The sequence below is a fragment of the Psammomys obesus genome, unplaced genomic scaffold (assembly GCF_907164565.1).
Source record: "Psammomys obesus unplaced genomic scaffold, mPsaObe1.curated_primary_1811, whole genome shotgun sequence".
NCBI classification, from domain to species: domain Eukaryota; kingdom Metazoa; phylum Chordata; class Mammalia; order Rodentia; family Muridae; genus Psammomys; species Psammomys obesus.
Window position 1 is genome coordinate 6,594,556 of NW_026590809.1, and position 18,679 is coordinate 6,613,234.

General features: G+C 38.7%; 1 protein-coding gene across 1 annotated transcript in view; it reads right to left on the reverse strand.

Annotated features, from left to right (window-relative positions):
• The window catches only part of Iqcm (IQ motif containing M), a 324,157-nt gene that overhangs the window by 268,830 nt on the left and 36,648 nt on the right, over positions 1-18,679 (reverse strand). The window contains exons 4-5 of the mRNA XM_055609054.1: positions 5,922-6,012; positions 1,930-2,009 (exon numbers count right to left, since the gene is read on the reverse strand). Of these exons, the coding sequence (XP_055465029.1) occupies positions 1,930-2,009; positions 5,922-6,012 (171 nt within the window). The remainder of the gene's footprint in view (positions 1-1,929; positions 2,010-5,921; positions 6,013-18,679) is intronic.

An 18,679-nucleotide genomic window follows, 5' to 3' on the forward strand; every position in this document is an offset into this window, starting at 1 on the left:
CTCTGGAAGAAAACAAAATGGATATTTTCTGCAATTAATCAAATAATATTAGATTTACCTGAAGGAAACATTCAAATTTATGTTGCTACAAGTTTTTAAAAGATGAAAAAGCAAAATCTTAAAAAAATAAAACAAGCTGGTAATCATGGCCGTAGAGAATAGAGCATTAATAGAAGAATGGTTTTCTCTGAACATTTTTTTATAAAGCTGTATGTATGTATTATAAATTTGATTTTATCTAAATGTAATATAAACATATAATGAGAAGAGTTTTGACTATCTGAAATTATCTTGGCTGTGAACACAATTCATTCATACAGTATTCTTTGAGATTCCATGAGCCTAATACTTTATTGGCTGTCCTTAGAAAAGTGTCATTCATCTTATTGGGAGAAGATTCCACTATACTGATAAGACAAACACGCCATATATATTCATATTTAGAAAACAGCCACAGATATGCCCCTACAGCCATACATTGGTGGACTGAGGGAGAAATAATAAAGAGGGAAGATGGAGAGGTTGTGGGTTAGGCTCTCTAGCATCAGTTTTTAAGTCGAAATGCTGAGCAAACAGGAAGAGGTGTGAACGATGAAATCACGAGAGCCCTTTGGAATCTGGCTTTTTTGTGTTTGTGATTTGTGTGTGTTGTATGTGTAACAAAAATTAGTTCTCAGTAGTTGTCCTCAAAATCGCTTTTGTCTCTTGACACAGTTTTGTTTTGTTTTGTTTTCACTTATTTATTTATGTAATCATTTTACAGCCTGATCCCAGGCCTGACGTGGAAGTTTCTGGTCTTTAGAAACTCAGTTGTGCCACGTGCATATTTTTTTTGTTTTGGTCTCAAGTGTGGGATGTGGGGATGTTTTTTCCCCTTCGAAAAACAGCCTCAGTGAAAAATAGCCCCAGGAAAAGGGGCATGATGTTGGTCAGCAGAAAGCTACCTCATTTGAGGGCCATGGTTTTCAGGGGCTGTAAAACATCCCTGTAGACGCCGAGAAGGGTTCAGTAGAGGCCTACAGATAGTGAGACAATGCTTTCTGCATCGCTACGCTTCTGCCTTGCTACAGTTCGCATCCTTTGCTGGTCTTCTCGGAAAGAAACGCTCCAGAGAACTGCTCATGCTGCCATGGCAGAGTTTCACTGCTTCAGCAGGTTCACGCCATAGGGGCAGAATCTAGCTGCTTCTACTCAAGTGTTCCACTTCTGCTGATGCCTGTTGCTGCTGCTGCTTTCTGCCAGCTGAGTTTGCTAATTCCCAAGGAACCAATAGACTCTTATCAGAAGAAAGAAGACAAAAGAGGTCTACAGCCCCTTTCCCTACTAATCGCCTACCTAAGTTGGGGGGAGGGGCGGAAGGGAGGTAGAGCAGTTAAGACGCCTCTCTAACATCTTGAGCTGCCTGCAGGGTATTTAAATGTTCCAGATTTCCAACTTCTGTGAGCTGTAACACCGGCTAGGATGTACCTTGGTGATTCGACTGTCTTTGAGTCATTTCTGTTCCAATAAGTAATCCCTCACCTAGATTTCTATAAGTAACCTCAATAAAACTTCTTGCTTCACAAAAAATGAAAAATAAAAAGAAAGAAAAGAACGTAAGTAAAATAGGTGTTTAAAAAAAACCCTAAGCCTACAGAAACCCCTCCCCCATTTCATCCCAGTTCCACCCTCATGTATCTCTTCCCCCCTCCTCCCCTCTTCTTCTCAGAGAAGGGGAGGCCCCCAAGGGGTACCAACCCACCTTGGCACCTCAAGTCTAAGCAGGACTAAGTGCATCCTCTCCCACTGAGGACAATGGGAGTAGGAGTTGTCTCTGACTCAACATTTTTTAAAATGAAATAATAAACAAGTGACTTTGCTCAATACTAACTCATTGATTTTCATAATAAAAATCACTACTGCTCCCTGCATTCGCCTAGTAAAACTCACCTGGTTCTTTCAGAAGTCCCATAGAAGAGGTCACATGCTGGAAAGGCAATCTGGTGTGGGAATGGATGGGTTCCAAAGTTCTGTTTCCAAAACACAGAGTTACAGCTTGAGTCATTCAGTGCCCCCTTTTGGTAATGCAAGCCCCCCCCCCATGTCTAATATTGCAGGACCAGATGCTTCTGACCACACAGCTGGACCTGTGGCATCTTCAGAGTCCTGTAGAGTGAATATTATCAAAAGAATAATCCTAAGCTTTCAGGTTCTGAGTGGGGGTAAAAAATAGGAACAGCTCCTTTCTGAGCAAGCCCTGCCTAGCAAAAATCAGGAAAATAAGCGTTGTGCTTATTTTTTTTTATGGTTTCAGATGGGATTTTTAAATCATGCTTTCTTAATATCACTTGTGAAGATTTAAACACATCTTTTAGATCTAGACTCAAAAACCAGGTAGACAGTTTAGAAGATGTAAATAATCAAAAGAAAAGAAATATATCCTCTAATACCATCGCTCTGATATTTTGCTAATTATTACAAACCAGTGTTTCTCATAGTCTAGGTGTTATTTAAGTCTGATCTAATTCTCTAACTAAGCATCTGCTACTGTATGTACTATTAATTTACTAATTTTATACATGAAGAAACTAAATGCATATGAGTTATATAGGTCAGATTATTCCAAGTAGAAATAGATGGAGCAGTGAAGCTTCAGTAATTACATTACACTATTTTATTCTAACTTCATTTGACATGATTATCTCTATAGCATATTTCATACCTTTTCAATATTTATATGTATGTAAATACAAATTAACTTTCTAAGTAGTTTTATACTTGATATTATATTATGGACATCATCATTAACACACATAGATGCATTTTATTATTATTTAATATTGTACTGCATGGATTGAATATTCTAATGGTTTATCAGTCTTTTCATGAATATTTGGGTGCTCACACTATTTGGCTATTTTTAAAAAGGCTCAAAAACCTTTGGGCATTCTCCTTTGTACACCTGCTTATCTTTTTTATATAAATTTTTTATGAAATTGCTGCCTAAATGACACAGAGGTTGTAGTATTGAAAGTTTTCCTGAGGAAAAAAAACTTAGCATGTATAGGAAAAGAGACTGTAACCATCCTGGTCAGAGCTGGATATCAGATACAAAGTAGGCACTAAATAAAGAGTAGATAAGGTACAAGGCCAACTCATCTCATCTTCCTGTCATGCATATGACATATCAACAGATGTGGTCAAGGACTGCAGTAATTCCATTTGAAAAATCTAGAAATGCATTTATATCCTACCAAAATTAAAGGAAAATGCATTTATTGAATGGTTTGCTTTACTTTCTAGTATGTAAACCATGACTAAAAATTATTTAATCTTCAAATTAGGACAAATTATATATTTTGCAACAATCTCCTCCTAATGAAAAATCATAACAAAAATCGACAATTGAGCCCTTTTAGAAAAACATTTGAAAACCGTTAAGTAAAAATTCAGAGCTGTTTCAACACAGTGGAATGCATGCCAATAATCTGATTTCTGATGTGATATGTGGTGATCTGTTTTTGATGTGAGATAAAGAAAAAAAGCACAGGATAATGGCATGGCACCTCATCATTGTTCTGTTATTGAACTGGTCAGAAGACCTAAGCATAGATTGTCAAAGACAACATGGGAAGTTCATTGATGTCAAAGCTAAGGGACAAAGTCCAAGCTCACTTGCCTAAATTACAAGAGTGTGTTGGCAGAATGCACTGAGTATCACTGAAGACAACAAAAATCAGCACTAATAAGTGAATTTTTTCATGATTGGAAAGTAACATTTAGAAAATATCCACATCCACCATTACTGTTCTAAGACCAGGATTTTTATTCATGATAATCTTTAATTTAAAATTTCGAAGATGGAGTAAAGAAATTCACATTCATACACTTAAGTGTGAAAATTTGGAAGCATTCCATTTTGTTTGCTCTTTGCATGTCAAAAATAGAAAAATATTGACAAATTAAAATATCATAAATTTATGAAATTCTTTCACATTTCTTATTTTTTGCCCATTTGTTTCTTTTCTTCAGTCAATATTTTTATAACATACCTAAAAATGTTGTGTGTCATCTTCTTATGATCCTCTAAGTGACCTAGAATAAAACCCTCCCAGACTCTAGTCTGAAAGCCTGTTAGCAAAAACAACCTGATGCCTTTAAAAATAATAATAATCTCTTGAAACACACGTTTTCCAAAAACCTGAATCACCATATCCCAAAACCCTTATTTGTGTGTCCCTCTGCACCCCCACCACAGGCCAGTGCTAACAGCACGAAGCGAACTGCTAAGGGAGGAGCAAGGTCCCGCCATAAACTAGCTATAAATAAAGGCAAGGCTGCCCGAGCCGATTGAAGTCCAGGTTCTACGTGCCCTAGGCTGTCATTGATGCACCTGCTCTTAATGTCAAAGAGTGTTGCGCTTCCTCATTAAACAGGACATGTTTTCACTTAGAGTGGAGACTAGGGTATTAGGAGACCTTTATCTTCCACTAGTAGCAGAAGAAAAAAATTCCCTGAGGAACACTTAACCCTACTGAAAAAGACAACAGAGTGAAAGACATTATTCCTGCACAGATTTGTCATTAACGAGTGCCCGATGTGCCTGAATCACTGTTAACGTTCCTTGGATTACAGGCTTCATAAAATAAACTAAGGGTAAGTTTTAAGTGAATTCAGTTAACCCTTTCTGGTTGTTAAATGCTCGTTGAATAGACTGACTGCGTGAGTAAGTTACTTTCAACTGTCAGGATTTACTTAAGCTGACCTGAGTCTTGAGTTCAATTTGGTAAAGATAGATTCTTAAAAAAAAATAATCTTTCAATATAATTTTTCCTTATGATTTATATTTTCCCCTATGATAAATAAAAACAAACTTCTCTCCCTGAAGTGGGTACACTTTCTACTTGTTTAAATCTGAGGCTTGTAGTGAGTTTAGCCAAGGAACATAGCTACACTAGCGAGGCTCTCTGGGTGGTGAGCGCATGTGTGACACAGCTTCGGAAGGCAAGATCATCTTTACGGAAAGATAGGATTTCTTCCAATTTCTACTCTTCATACAGTGTGTCAGTTACTGAAATTTTCTTAACATGTTGTATCATTGAATTTCTGTAAGATAAGCCATCAGAAAGGTGTATCTACGTTGTACAATTTCTCAAACATACGTACTTAAGGGCTGTCAGTGGTTTTATCTGAAGTCTTAGGGCCAGCCCTCTCACACACCATTGTAAAGGTATCTGGAAGGTGGAGTGATTCTGTGGAATAATCCAGAAGACTATCTGACCAATCTCCAGACACTTCGGAGTCAGAAATAAAATTGCAAATCCTTGCATTCTTACCATGTTCTGTAGACTCATTTTCACCTTCTGTTAGGGAGAGACTAACCTTTAATTATTAGATTTGAAAGAGAAAATCATAACTTATTCTGCTCCATAATTGCTGCAAAGGAGTTATTAAAATTCCAAACTTATGTAATATTATCATAAAATATGGCATTTTTTTCTCAAGAAAGACACAAATTGGATTTGAGCTTCTGCACTGTAAAACCCAGATGGTTTGCTTAGCTACTCAAACGTCCTCCAGTTCAAAAGTTAATTGAACTGAAAACTAAAATTTTGATAATTGATAGGCTTTGGGACTAGAGCAGAAAGATAAATTAGCCTCATGCACAGGGTGATAATGGGATTGGAAAACCACGACCATTGGTCAAAGAATGTTGGCAAAGAAAAAGAAAATCTCTCTCTCTGTCCTCTCTCTCTGTGTGTATGTGTGCATAAGTGTGTATGTATCTGTGTGTGTAGTGTTTATGCTGTGTATGTGTATGTATATCTGTGTGTGTTGTGTGTGTGTGAGTGTGGATGTGTGTGAGCATGTGTGTATATGTGTGTTTTGTATGTGTGTGTGTGTGTGTGTGTGTGTGAGTGTGTTTTCTAGGTTAAACATACCTGAACTTCCTCATTTGCAGCTGCTTTTCTTTCTCCATTTTCTTACTCACAGATTCAATATCGGTCATTATTTTACCCAGATTGACTTTTTCTAAAATTAACAAAAAAGCTTTGATTGTACAATACTATAGCTTCCAAGTTGTAAATGCATTTTCAAATGAATTACAGATTTTTGAAATAAGAGACACAATAGTTTTTTTTTTTGTTTGTTTGTTTGTTTGTTTTTGGTTTTTGGAGACGGGGTTTCTCTGTGTAGCCGTAGCTGTCCTGAACTCATTTTGTAGACCAGGCTGGCCTCTAAACCCATAGAGATATGCAGGCCTCCCAGAGTGCTGGGATTACAAACTTGTGCCACAGTTCCAGGCATAATCTGATCTTTTGTGATGACTAAAATTTAGGGCTAAAAAGTAAACCATAAATTAATAGCATGTATTCTAAAAAAAAAGAGAGAGAACTCAGAAAAAGTCCTGTAACAATAGAGCACATGCCTCTAAATATGAAGAACTTCTTTATTAACCTCATGAAGCTTAGTTTATATAGGAGGCTCTGCTCTTTTAATATAGTTAGCAGATCGTTAGTTAATGAAAATAAAAACCTCTTCACTTAATAGAGTTAAACTATAGACAAAAGTACCATGCCAGGTATCCGGCAAGCACTTTTCATTTCCCAGCTTGGATACACTAAAAGATACAGAGGCATATGGCACATATATCATATAGCCTGTTCTGAAAAAAACGTTACAAGCTAGTTGGGCTCTTAATGTCAACATAGAATGGAACACACTGTAATAAGTTATGTAGTTTAGTATGCCGCAGAATATTAAGTGGGAGGAAAAACTGAAAACAAAATGCTAATATTATTCTGTATAACGTTCCAGGGGTACTGAGCGTCTAGAAGTCACCTGTGAATGACCTTGTGTGAGCTTTGGAATGGTGTTTTGCAGAGTAGTGTGTATACCTGAGGGGAAGCAGCAGTCTCCAGAACGCTGGGAAATCCCATGGAAGTTCTCTGCAGTCTTTTACCAAATCATGTAAGGCTGTCTCCAAACTGCAGAATACAGGCAGTTTTACCCCTATGTTCCAATAGAATTAAAGAAGAGGCCAGCTGGCAATTAAAGCATCACAGATTGCCAGTGTATCTGATTAGCTCTGCCTAAGATGGGCAATGGGCTTCCTGGCTGTTCAGAAAGCCATGATACCTCTGAGCTAGTGACTGTCTCTATACGTAAAATTTTGCCTTTACAACAATGTTATAAAACTTTAAGATTTCAGTTTTATAACATGAATTATAGATCATTTGATTGAAATAATTAGAAGAAAGGATATGGAGATGTTAGAAATGAAAATGGAGGAGTAGTGAGGACCATTTGGGAATTTACACTAAAATCTGGTAGAAGGCACACAGGGCATGAGAACTGCCGATGGTATTTGCCCTGCCCTGCACTCAGGCCTACAGAAATTGCACGGACAGACACACCTGACATCAGTGTCCTAGCCGGTCACTGTGCTTCCTTCTGACTCCTTTTCACCTGTCTCCTTCGGGACCTCACTTTCTCTGAGTGCCTCCAGCCACGGGTCATGCTCCCCAACATGCTCTTTCTCTCCTTGACAACTTTTTAACTTCTACTTCAGTGATTTGGTCCAGCTACTGTGGCTACATTTATCGCTAAATGTATTTGGCTCATCGGGTTATGTATGTTGCACACACAATTGGTGCGTAATCTCCGTTTCAATCAGCATGGCCCTCTCAGAATTAACACTCGTACTAACCACCTGGGAAAGCAGCACAAATCTTCCCCCTGTCAATCTTTTCTTTGTGCAATCATTCATTAAATACCATTCATGCTTTCCACTTAGAATTGCCTCCTACATGCCTTTGTTGTGTACGATCTAGAACCTTCAGAACGCCCTCAGTTGGGTTCCCACCTATCCTGCCCTACCTATCTCCATAATCTAGCTCCAATATCTTCCACAAATATTTCATTTCTAAATTCTGGAATCCTGAATTATCATTATGCTGTTTCCTAATATAATTTCACAATTAGAGAACAGATTGTGTATAATCCTAGATCACTGAAATTTGTCCATGTCTAGTTTATAGATTTCTAGCTTATAGACTATCTAGTGTGTAGTAAATATTCACCAGATTCTATATTTTCCTAAAAATAATATATAATTAAAAATCATTAAGAATATTATTTTATAGTTATCTAATAAAGTAACCTTATTTAGTTTTTAAGCAAATAATATAACCATGCTGACATTTATGTGTTTATATTTATGCATAATTCATATTAAGAATCAATAAAAAGTAGTTTACAATTTAACATTTTAACCACAGCTTCTTCATTGTCTAGTTCCTAAAAACAAGTACATACTATACTCACTCAAAAATATTTATTAATAGTAAGAGCTGGAGAGGACAGAAACTCCACAAGGAGAGCAACAGAACAAGAAAATTTGAACACAAGGAACTTCCCAGAGACTCATACTCCAACCAAGGACTATTCATGGAGATAACCTAGAACCCCTGCACAGATGTAGCCCATGGCAGGTCAGTGTCCAAGTGGGTTACATAGTAATGGGAAGAGGGACTGCCTCTGACATAATCTGATTGGCCTGCTCTTTGATCATCTCCCCCTGAGGGGGGAGCAGCCTTACCAGGTCACAGAAGAGGACAATGCAGCCACTTTTGATGAGAACTGATAGACTAAGATCAGAAAGGAGAGGAGAACAGTAAAGGGATGAGTGAGTCCCAAAAGACCACTTTTTGCTTGATCAAATGGTTCCAGTTTGCAGCCAATCATGCTTAGATCCATGGAGATCTCTTGGCAGGAAAACAGGCATGCATGCAGAAAGGGGAGGGAGGGTGGGACTGGGAGGGGAGGAGGGAGGGGCTTATGGGGGGATACAAAATGAATAAAGTGTAATTAATAAAAAATAAAAAAAGTTAAAAAAATATTTATTAAAATATTTTATTCATTTTTTTCGAGATAGTGTCTCTCTATGTAGCCATGGTTGAGTAGGACTCACTCTGTAGACCGGGCTGGTCTCAAACTCACAGATATGTGCTTTCCTCCACCTCCCAAGTTCTGAGATTAATGCATGCTCAACCACACTCAGAAACAAGTATTTCTTGAGTGGGTTTTGTCTGCAGAGTTATCTAATTATTATCTATGTTCAAATATTCTAATCATCCCAAAAATATTTTTTCTAGATGCTTTTTTCCTGTCCACACCTAATTAAGCATTACATACGCCTCTTAGATCACCTTTAACCTGGAGCTACTCTTTCCATCATGGTACTCAAGGGCACGTCACTACAGCATGCTTCTTATGCTGCTCTGTATCAAGATGCGCTGTAAGAACTGACTGCATGCTAGGTTTCTCAGATTCATTATGAAGACAACCTAAGTGATAGTTTTAAATCAGCCACATGTTTAAATGATGTTGTCATTTTATATTAAATAAAGTGTAACATTTAAGTTAATTTTACAGCTTTTAAACGTGGCCACAGAAACCTTGAATTATATTTGCAGCTTACACGGGCGTTCATGTCAACTAGTTTGTCTTTGGATAGAATATGATCTTTTCTTATTTTGTGTGTAGAGATGCATAGATATGTGCAGGTGCCCTTGTCCACGAGAGCAGATGTGAGGCCCACAGAAGCCTTTCCTCTACATATTCTCCTTATTATCTATCTATTTATCTATCATCTGTCTGTCTGTCTGTCTGTCTGTCTGAGACAAAAATCTCTCTATTTATGACTGCCAATTACATGGATTAACTGGACTTATTTTTCCCAGTATTCCAGATACCACATATTTCAACCTCCTTCAAAGGGGAAAGGACTCATTTCTCCCCTGACATTTATAAGGAACATTTATTCCTCTCCACACACTCCTCCAGAAAGAGCTCCCATTCATACTGTACAAACAGTGTAAACTGGGTCGATGTGTTTCTACGAGTTAGTTTTTTAAAATCAGCTTGAACAATTTAGGAATAGGATGTCATAAAGGAGCCTGCGCTCTCTCTCACAGGCATCACCTTTCAGGATGTCATCAGAGAGGAGACATTATGAGGGAGCTACAGAAACTTTGAGTTCTCTTCTCACACAGTCAAATCAGATCTTTTTCATGCAAAAATTGAGACCTTACTTATAGACTATAAAATAGTCTTTCATGTTTCTCTCTTTTCAAGAACCACTACTTAAATTGTATTCCATTTCCTATGAAGTAATTATAATAACACTTAGAACTTAAAAATGTTACAAATTTTATAGACAGATTCATTAGTCAAGAGTGACAGATTGTGATTTACTGACATTTCACATGGTAGTGTGTGGGCTGGGAAGATGTCATGTGATTTTCCACTGTTGGAATTTCCAGCACATGTGGTTTGTAGAGAATGCCAAGTCTCCACTAGATTGTGAGCTCGCTGGTGGCTTTCTGAGGACAGAGATTGTTTTTTTTTTTATATCTACAGCTATTCAGTCAGTACTCAGACTAGAGGCCGAGGGACTACAGGGTGGCAGGCAGGCTGGCAGGTCCTAGGAATACAGGAACTAATTTGGGGTTTATAACTCCTTTGTTCCAGCCAATGAAAGTAATCATCTATAACTGGGTGATTCTAACTGAAGTGCTGAGAAACTATTTTCATTGTCTCATGAACACAAGACAGAAAGTGAAATGTGTCCTTTAGCTTTGTAATTGAGGTCACAAATATCCCTTAGTGAGTGTTACAAGATATTTGATCTCACTGCGAACCCCAAAATTGTGAACGTTAAAAAACACTGTTTCTTGTTTGGTGTGGTTGAGCCCTATCACATACTTTTAATCCTAGAAACTTTGTTTATTTTAAACAGGTGATTATGGTGTGGTTCCCCCAATCCTAACATACATTTTTAATCTCAGAGTTTTCTGTACACAGTGTTTAATAAAGTTAACCCTAGGACAGGGGGCAGAGCAAGAAACCAGCTGACAGAGATTAAAGAGTAGGAGGTACTTTGAGATGAGGGATATTTAAGACAGCATGGAGAAGAAAAAAGGGGCTTTTGTGCATTAGCTCTTTGGCTTAGGTTTAAGCTTTAGTTCTCTGTCTTTTGGAGCCTTTTGGGCTTTGAGCTAGCAAGCCTCTGGTCTTGAATATTTTGGCCTTTTCCTCTTGGGCTGTCAGCTGAGCAAGTAAGCTTCTTGGGTTTTTTCCATCCGGACCTGATCTGAGAAGCAAGATCAGCCTGGGTGCTTTCTCTGTTTCCCTGAGCTAGCAGGTTCTCATCCCAGCATCTGGCTCCCCTGACTCTTCATTGGTAAAACAGGACAGATGGGATTTTCATTTTTTTTAACAAGTGAGAGAGCTGGATCTTCACCAACTATGTGTGACAGGCAAAAGCTTAACACAACTTCCCAGTAAGAGAGTAAGCATAAGTTGATCTTCCCAGGACCACCCAACAACAAACATGGCTAAAGTTCAGTTAAGCAAATCTGAGCTTCTGCGCATGCATGCTAATGAAAGGACACCTAATGAAAGAGCCATAGTTTCCATCCCTTTTAAACAAGCCCTGATTTTTTTTAAGATAGGAATCTAGCAGATATACTATTCTTCATTGTCATACTTCCATATGTCATTATTGTTGTTTCCAGAGGAAGGAATTCTAGTATCTGGATTAAAGATGCCCAAATGATCAATAAGCCATGAAAGTCAAAGAGACTCAAGGGAGATTTGGAGGTACCTCCCTAGAAGACATTTATCTACCTTCCACAAATAATACACACATGCTTTTTACTATACCTCCTTTCACAAATTAGATTTGCTTATGTTTATAAAACACTTGCTCATCCCTTATCCCACTACATTCAGTTAAGAGAAGCAAATGTGCCAAAATCCCTAACTTCCAAGATTCATAATTCAGAGTTCTTCTCCTATGGTATTGATGTCAGTGTATGTGTAACATCCACCCCGATTCATTGCCCAAGCAAGACTGAAGCATGAGAAAACTGGTATGAGATTTTCTAAATATTTTTTCTTTAAATAATTTAAAAGTCTGCTTCTAATCCCAAAACACTGTTTCTGTTAGAAATAGGTAAGACAGACACATATCCACACATAACCAAAAGGACATATAACTTAACAGAAGTAAATCATGCCTTCCCTTCACAGATGACAGACATGGAGGTGAAGCAAGTGGCCGCATAAACGTTTCAGTCTTCCTCTGTCCTGCAGTTAACCTGCTCTTTCTGACTGTGCTTCAAATTTAAACTTCCTTTTTAAAATTTTCTCTGTCTTTGGCCACTCCTGAGTTCTCATTCCTTTTGTAGCTCAAGTTAGGCTCTGTTAGGACACCACCCATGCCTGTCTCCTTGCTTTCTCCACACTGTAGAAGGAATACATCTTCTGTAAAAGTGGATGTTTAAATAAGAACGGTTCCCACAGACTCATATATTTGAATGCTTAGTCACCAGGGAGTGGCACCATTTGAAAGGATTGGAAGGACAAGAAGGTGTGGCCTTGTTGGAGGTTGTGTGTCACTGGGGTGGGCTTTGAAGTTTCAAAGGCCCATAGCAGGTCCAGTCAGTCTACCTTGGTCTATTGATCAGGATGTACCTCTCAACTACTTCTTCAGCATCAAGACTGACTGCTGCCATGGTCTCTGCCATGATGATAATGGACTAAGTCTCTGAAAGTGTATAGAAACTCCCAATTAAATGCTTTATTTTTAAGAGTTGCCCTGGTCACGGTGTCTTCTCACAGCAATAGAACAGTGACTAAGACGAAACCTTTCATGTTGCAGTGGAACACAACAGCATGAGTCTCTTAACTCATTATGTACCCAAGCCATGGCATGTAATGGGTTTACATGAGGAGCTTTGGCACTGAAGTCAACAGACAGAATCTACTGCTTGACCACCAACCCTGGACACTACCTGCCCTTTCTGAATACTAGTTTTCACATTTCTTAAAATTAATACCTGATATATCTGAGCATTACAAATCAGATGGTGATGTGTTAGATGATTTAGAAACTCAGCAATCAGGAAGCTATGTGGCTTTGTCGCTTTTGCTCTCTGCTGATTCAGGAAATAAATTTGTCAGACTGTGTTTCACCTGGTAGCACTCCTATATATTTGCTAAGGACATCACTGTGGTTACCCTGCAGGAATTCATATTTTCTCTCCATAGGGTTTTAACTTGGGAAAATAGGACACTTATTCACAACCCCAAGTCCTCCTTAACATACCTCCCTAAATGAAACATACAATTGAATCTCAGAAGAGAAAAATAGAGAAATACTCTAATACACGCCTACAATTGTATTTTTAAAAGTCCAGGGAAGGGATCCCATGGGAATCTTCAAACAACCCAGGCTGTTGCCAAGACAACACATAGTTGTTCTCCACAAACTTACAACAAAGCCTTATTGCTGAAGACAACACCCACTTGCTGGTATCTACATAGAGCTTAGACCCTATGTTCTAGCTAGTGTCCTTAGCACAGAAAGGTACTAAACACTACAAAAAATGAAATGTAAATACCAACTCAACTACAAATCCTTTGATCTACAACAGGGTCCTACTTGCAAGATGTTCTGGTGCAACGTTGACACGTAGCTACAGTACGTGGGAGTAACCAGCCAACATCTGATGTGACTTAAGATCCCTCCATGAGATGGAACCAGGACCCAACACTGCTTGCGTGACCAAGAACCAGAAACTAGGTAGCCCAGGGACCTAGAGTAAAATCAAATACTACTGTTAATAAAACATGTAGCCATAAAGTAACTTGATCAGCTATCACCAGAGAAGCTTCCTCTTGCAACATATAAAACAAATGCAGAGACCCATGGCCAGACACTGGGAAGAGAGTGAGAAACCTTGGAGCCCTCACCCCAAGGTTAAAGCATCCCTAGGTGGGGTGTCTTTATCAACTTCCTACTTTCCTGGATAAGGAAAACTGTGGGAGAGAAGGAAAAAACAGCATAAGAGCCAGAGGGGATAGAAGACACCGAAGCCCTCTAAATCAACCTGATCAAAGCTCATATGAACTCACAGAGACTGAAGCAGCATGTACAGGGCCTGCACGGGTCTGCACCAGGTCCTCTGTTTATATGCTATGGCATCCAGTTTAGTGTTTGTATGTGATTCCTGAATGTGTGACTCGTGGGTCACTGATTGTTGTGCCTTCTCTCTTGGGCTCTTCTCTTCTGTCTGTTTTCAATGAGATGGTTTTTGTTTTATATTTATATTTTATCATTACTCCTTAGAAGCCTTTTTGTTTTCTATTGAAAGACAGAAAGGGAGTGGATCTAGATTGGAAAGGAGTTGGGAGGGAACTGGGAGAAGTAGAGACAGAGCAACTGTATTCAGAATATGTTACTTGGGGAAAATCTATTTCAATAATATAAAAATGAAAAAAAAAACTTAAAAATTCAAGAAACTATTAGGAAAGGGTGGATCTCCTTAGGAGGGCAGAAGAAAAAATAGATAGTTATGGGCAATGGACAAGGTGGGTGGGCTGAAACAGAAGGATCAAACATGGATAACTAAAACTAAGGGCCATTTGAGGGATCATATAGAAACTGTGATGGTACGGCTAGGAACAGGCTTCGTAGACTCATGTGTTTGATAGCTTGACCCCATAAAAGAGGCACTATTAGGAGGTATAGCTTTGTTGGAGGAGGTGTGACACTAAGTGATAGGCTTTGCCATCTCAGAAGCTCAAGCCAGTTCTTTTTCTCCTGCCTGCAGATCAAGAAACAGCTCTCAGCTACCTCTCCAGCACCGTGTCTGCCTGCACGCCACCATTCCTCCTGCCACGACAATAATGGACTAAACCTCCGAATTCTAAACCAACCCTAGTTAAATGTTTTCCCTTATAAGAGTTGCCATGTTCATGGTTTCTCTTCCCAACAATAAAACCCCAAGACAGAAATCTAATGCAGTAGAAGCTTCCTAAAATATATACACATATAAAGGTGATCTAAATGAAATCCCAAATAACAGGGGAGATAGAGCCCCAATGCACATCTCTCATCACCAAATAAAACTTCTAGTACCACTAATGAGTTGCATCTAATCAAGTTCTTGCACAAAGGGATGCTGTGGGAACCCCCAAACAACCATGGCTATTGCCAAGACTGTCAGAGTGTCTCCACAGTAAGGCCCTGTTGCTGAAGACAACAGCTACACAACTCACTGAAGACAGAGAAGCTGACCTGGTGCCTACTTGGAGCCTTTATGCCTCTGAACTAGTTTTCACGCTACTGAAAGGTATTCTGTGCTGGGGACCAGCCTCAGCCAATTGTGGGTCTCAAGTTTGGGATGAATGGATCGGCCTGAGAGAAAATCACTTCACATACAATGGCAGGTGCAAGCTGATGGATGATTCATTGTAAGAGACTGTTCTGGGGAGGTAGTTTCTCTGGTGTCTACTCATTTTTTTCTCTTCCTCCTCTTCCTCTTCCCTCCTCCTCCTCTTCCTCCTCTTCCTTTTCCTTCTTCTCTCCTTTTCTTCTTCTTATTCCAGAGAGTCAATCCCAGTCTTTTGTTGTTAAATAATTTCCTTATACATTTTTTTTCTGCATGATCAAAAACTTTTTGTCTTTCCCTAGAATATTGGCTCCCCCCCCCCAAAGACCCACAAATGAGAATAAACAGAATATATCAAGCTGTACATACAATACAAACATGGTATAGCGGTTTTACACAAAAACTCACAGAACAGAATATAGCAAGCTCTATTCTACATATACAGTCCAGTGATTCCATTGCAAGCAAGCATATTTAATCACTGACTCAGTGCTTTTCTCAGACAAACCTCCTACATCATAGCTCATCTGGGCAAAATCTTTCAGTTGCAATAAGTGGCATAAGAGCAAAGAGGTGTTAAACAAACTAGACTATTCTTAATTCTCAGCTGCTGTTTGTAGCTGAGCAAGTTCTTTCTGAACACTTTCTAAACATCTTTTGTAATAGGAGTTATTTTTCAGAGAGTCTCTAGCTCCTTCCTCATAAACTATACAAAACTCCTATAATCTCCTTGTCTTATTCCAAGGAGTCAGGTCCACGTGACCAAGTCTTTCTAGAAAAGGAAATTAGTATGAATCCAGTAGTATCTCTAGGGTCTAATTTCTTTCTGAGTGCAGCAATCTGGGGGCTGAGTGGAGAAACTCAAACAGCTCCTGATATCATTTGATATCCATGATATGACTAAAGCTTTTCAGGGAACAATTAGTACACAAGGCCTCAAAGAATTCAATTTCTTGTTCAGATAATTCAGGGTTCACTACCTTTACAGACAGGAGGAATGCTTCCTCCACAGTGGTTATTTCTGAGCCAGTCCCCCTAGAAATCTTACCACAGTTGCATTAACTAGGGTTGAATTAGAGGAAAAAGATAGAGTCACAGTAAGAAACAAGGCAGGCAGACAAATAAGAAAAAGCCTCTCCACTTGTGGACTGGTAATCCAGAGATGTTTCTGAAGGATGACAATGCTTCCAGCAGCCAGAAGTGTGTGAAGCAGCTGCTTCTGCAACCACATCATACCCGACAATTTTACATGCTACCAAAGGAGATATGTAAGCACCCACCTTTGAGTCTACAATAGGGACACGCCTGCAAAGTCACTTGGTACAATAGTGGCACAAAACCTATGGAAGTCACCAACCAAGATCTAATTTGACCTAAAGGCCCACTCCATGAGATGAAACCTATAACCAACACTGCCTGGGTAGCCAAGAACCTGAGGCTAGATAGGCCATGGATCTAGAGCAAAATCAAATACTACCATTCTTTTTAAATAACATAGTCATTAGATGACTCCTGAACAACATTGTGCTATATTCATAGCTCCATGTCTTGCTCATCCATCTCTGCAGAATGCTCATCCTACACAGACAGGAGCAAATCCATAGACCCACAGCCAGACACTATGCAGAGACTGTGGAACACTCAAAGACATGTCTTCACCAAATTCTTCCCTGTGGAACAGAAGGCAGGAAGAGTATAAGAGCCAGAGGAGATGGGGACATCAATGAAAGGCCTTCTGAGGACTGAGGCACATATGAACTCACAGAGACTGAGGCAGCATGCACAAGGCTTGCATGGGTCTGCACTAGTGGAAACCTAGAGCTAAAAGGAAAAACAGACACACGCTCCAATCCTAACCCAATATCCCTAATTGCCACCTGCAAATGAATAATTCGTTTTCTCCACAGGAGTCTCACTAGGGAAAGAAGCCACTCTTAAGGGTAGGGTCCATGCCCCGTAGTAGATGGCCAACACAAAATGAACTAAACAGCACCTTTGGGGGTGCTTTGTCTCATGATTTTAATTCTGGGGTTGTTTGTTCGTTTGTTGTTTTTCACGTATATGTTATGTCTTCTGGTTTGGGGTTTTTACGGAATTCCTGTGTGTGTAAACATGTGTTTCTCTGCATCTATTTGAGTTCTTTATGCTTTTTCTTTGGCTCTTTTTCTTGTTTGGTTGTTTTGTCATATTTTCACTTATTTGGTTTTAATTTATCTTATTTTATTTTATTATTATCCCTTAGATGCCTGCTTGTTTTCTAAGGAGAGACAGAAAGGTTGTGTATCAGGATGGGAAGGGAGAGGGAGAGCAACTGGGAGGAGTAGGTAGAGGGAAAACTGTAATGGGAATATATTGTATTTAAAAATCTATTTTCAATAAAAGAAAAAAACAATTATTAAAAAAGTCAAATAATTCATCCTTCCTGTTTTAATAATGTTTGAAAAAAATGAGGAGGGAGCAAACATCAATCATGAATGAAATATTTTTTTTTTAATGTAATGGCCATATCTAGTTTTACTCATGTAGGTGTAGAGAAAATACAAGCAATCATGAAGAATCCAAAAATACCAACACCCCTTATTATAACCACTTAGTAACCTGACAGATGAGGAAAATATTTATTTATAATTTTATTCCTCAGAGCAGATATTCAAAGGGGAGAAGGGAAGGGCTACTAAACATAGGAAGCGCTAACCCTAAGGGACTCGGGGAGAGTTTTCATTTCTTTCTGCAGCATTCATCAGGAGGCATCCTGCAATGGAGGTGTTGCTTCTCTTGCATTACTGTGTGACGCTGTGCAATGTGTCACACACTCTGCCACTTCCATCTCATACTTTACAGTTTTAGTGTCACTTTGAGGTTTGAAATGTTTCAGAGTTATTTGCTATATGTGGATGCCAAAATTAAAAAAAAAGAAAAGATAAGAAAAAGAAGCCATTAAAAAAGCTAATACAAGAATAGAAGATAGTCATATGGGAATTTCTGTCCCATTAACACTCAGAACTTTGTCAAGAATCAATTCAATTTATCAAAACATAATTTATATTTTACAGATCCGTTGGTACATGATTATTTTTCTTAATGCCTATAGTTTTTATAAAGTTATTTATAAATCTTTATCCCTGTAGATGAGATTCTATAGTTAAAAGAAACTAACATACTAGGATTCATTCCTAGCCCTAGAAACTAGACATATGCCCTTGCAAAACAAAGCCCAAGTAGTCACCTGACACATCCAGTATAAGCATTGGATTTCTATTTAAATTTCTCCATACATGTTACAGTTTAGTGTGGAATGACATGCAACTAACAAGCCAACATTCATTAAAACTGATATTTTCACCAACACTTGCAAATAACAACAGAGATTTTTCATGAGTTTTAGAAAGACAGGAGCACACCTGATGCTGCATGCTCTCCACGTGTGCTCTGCCTGTCATGTGTTTTGTACATCA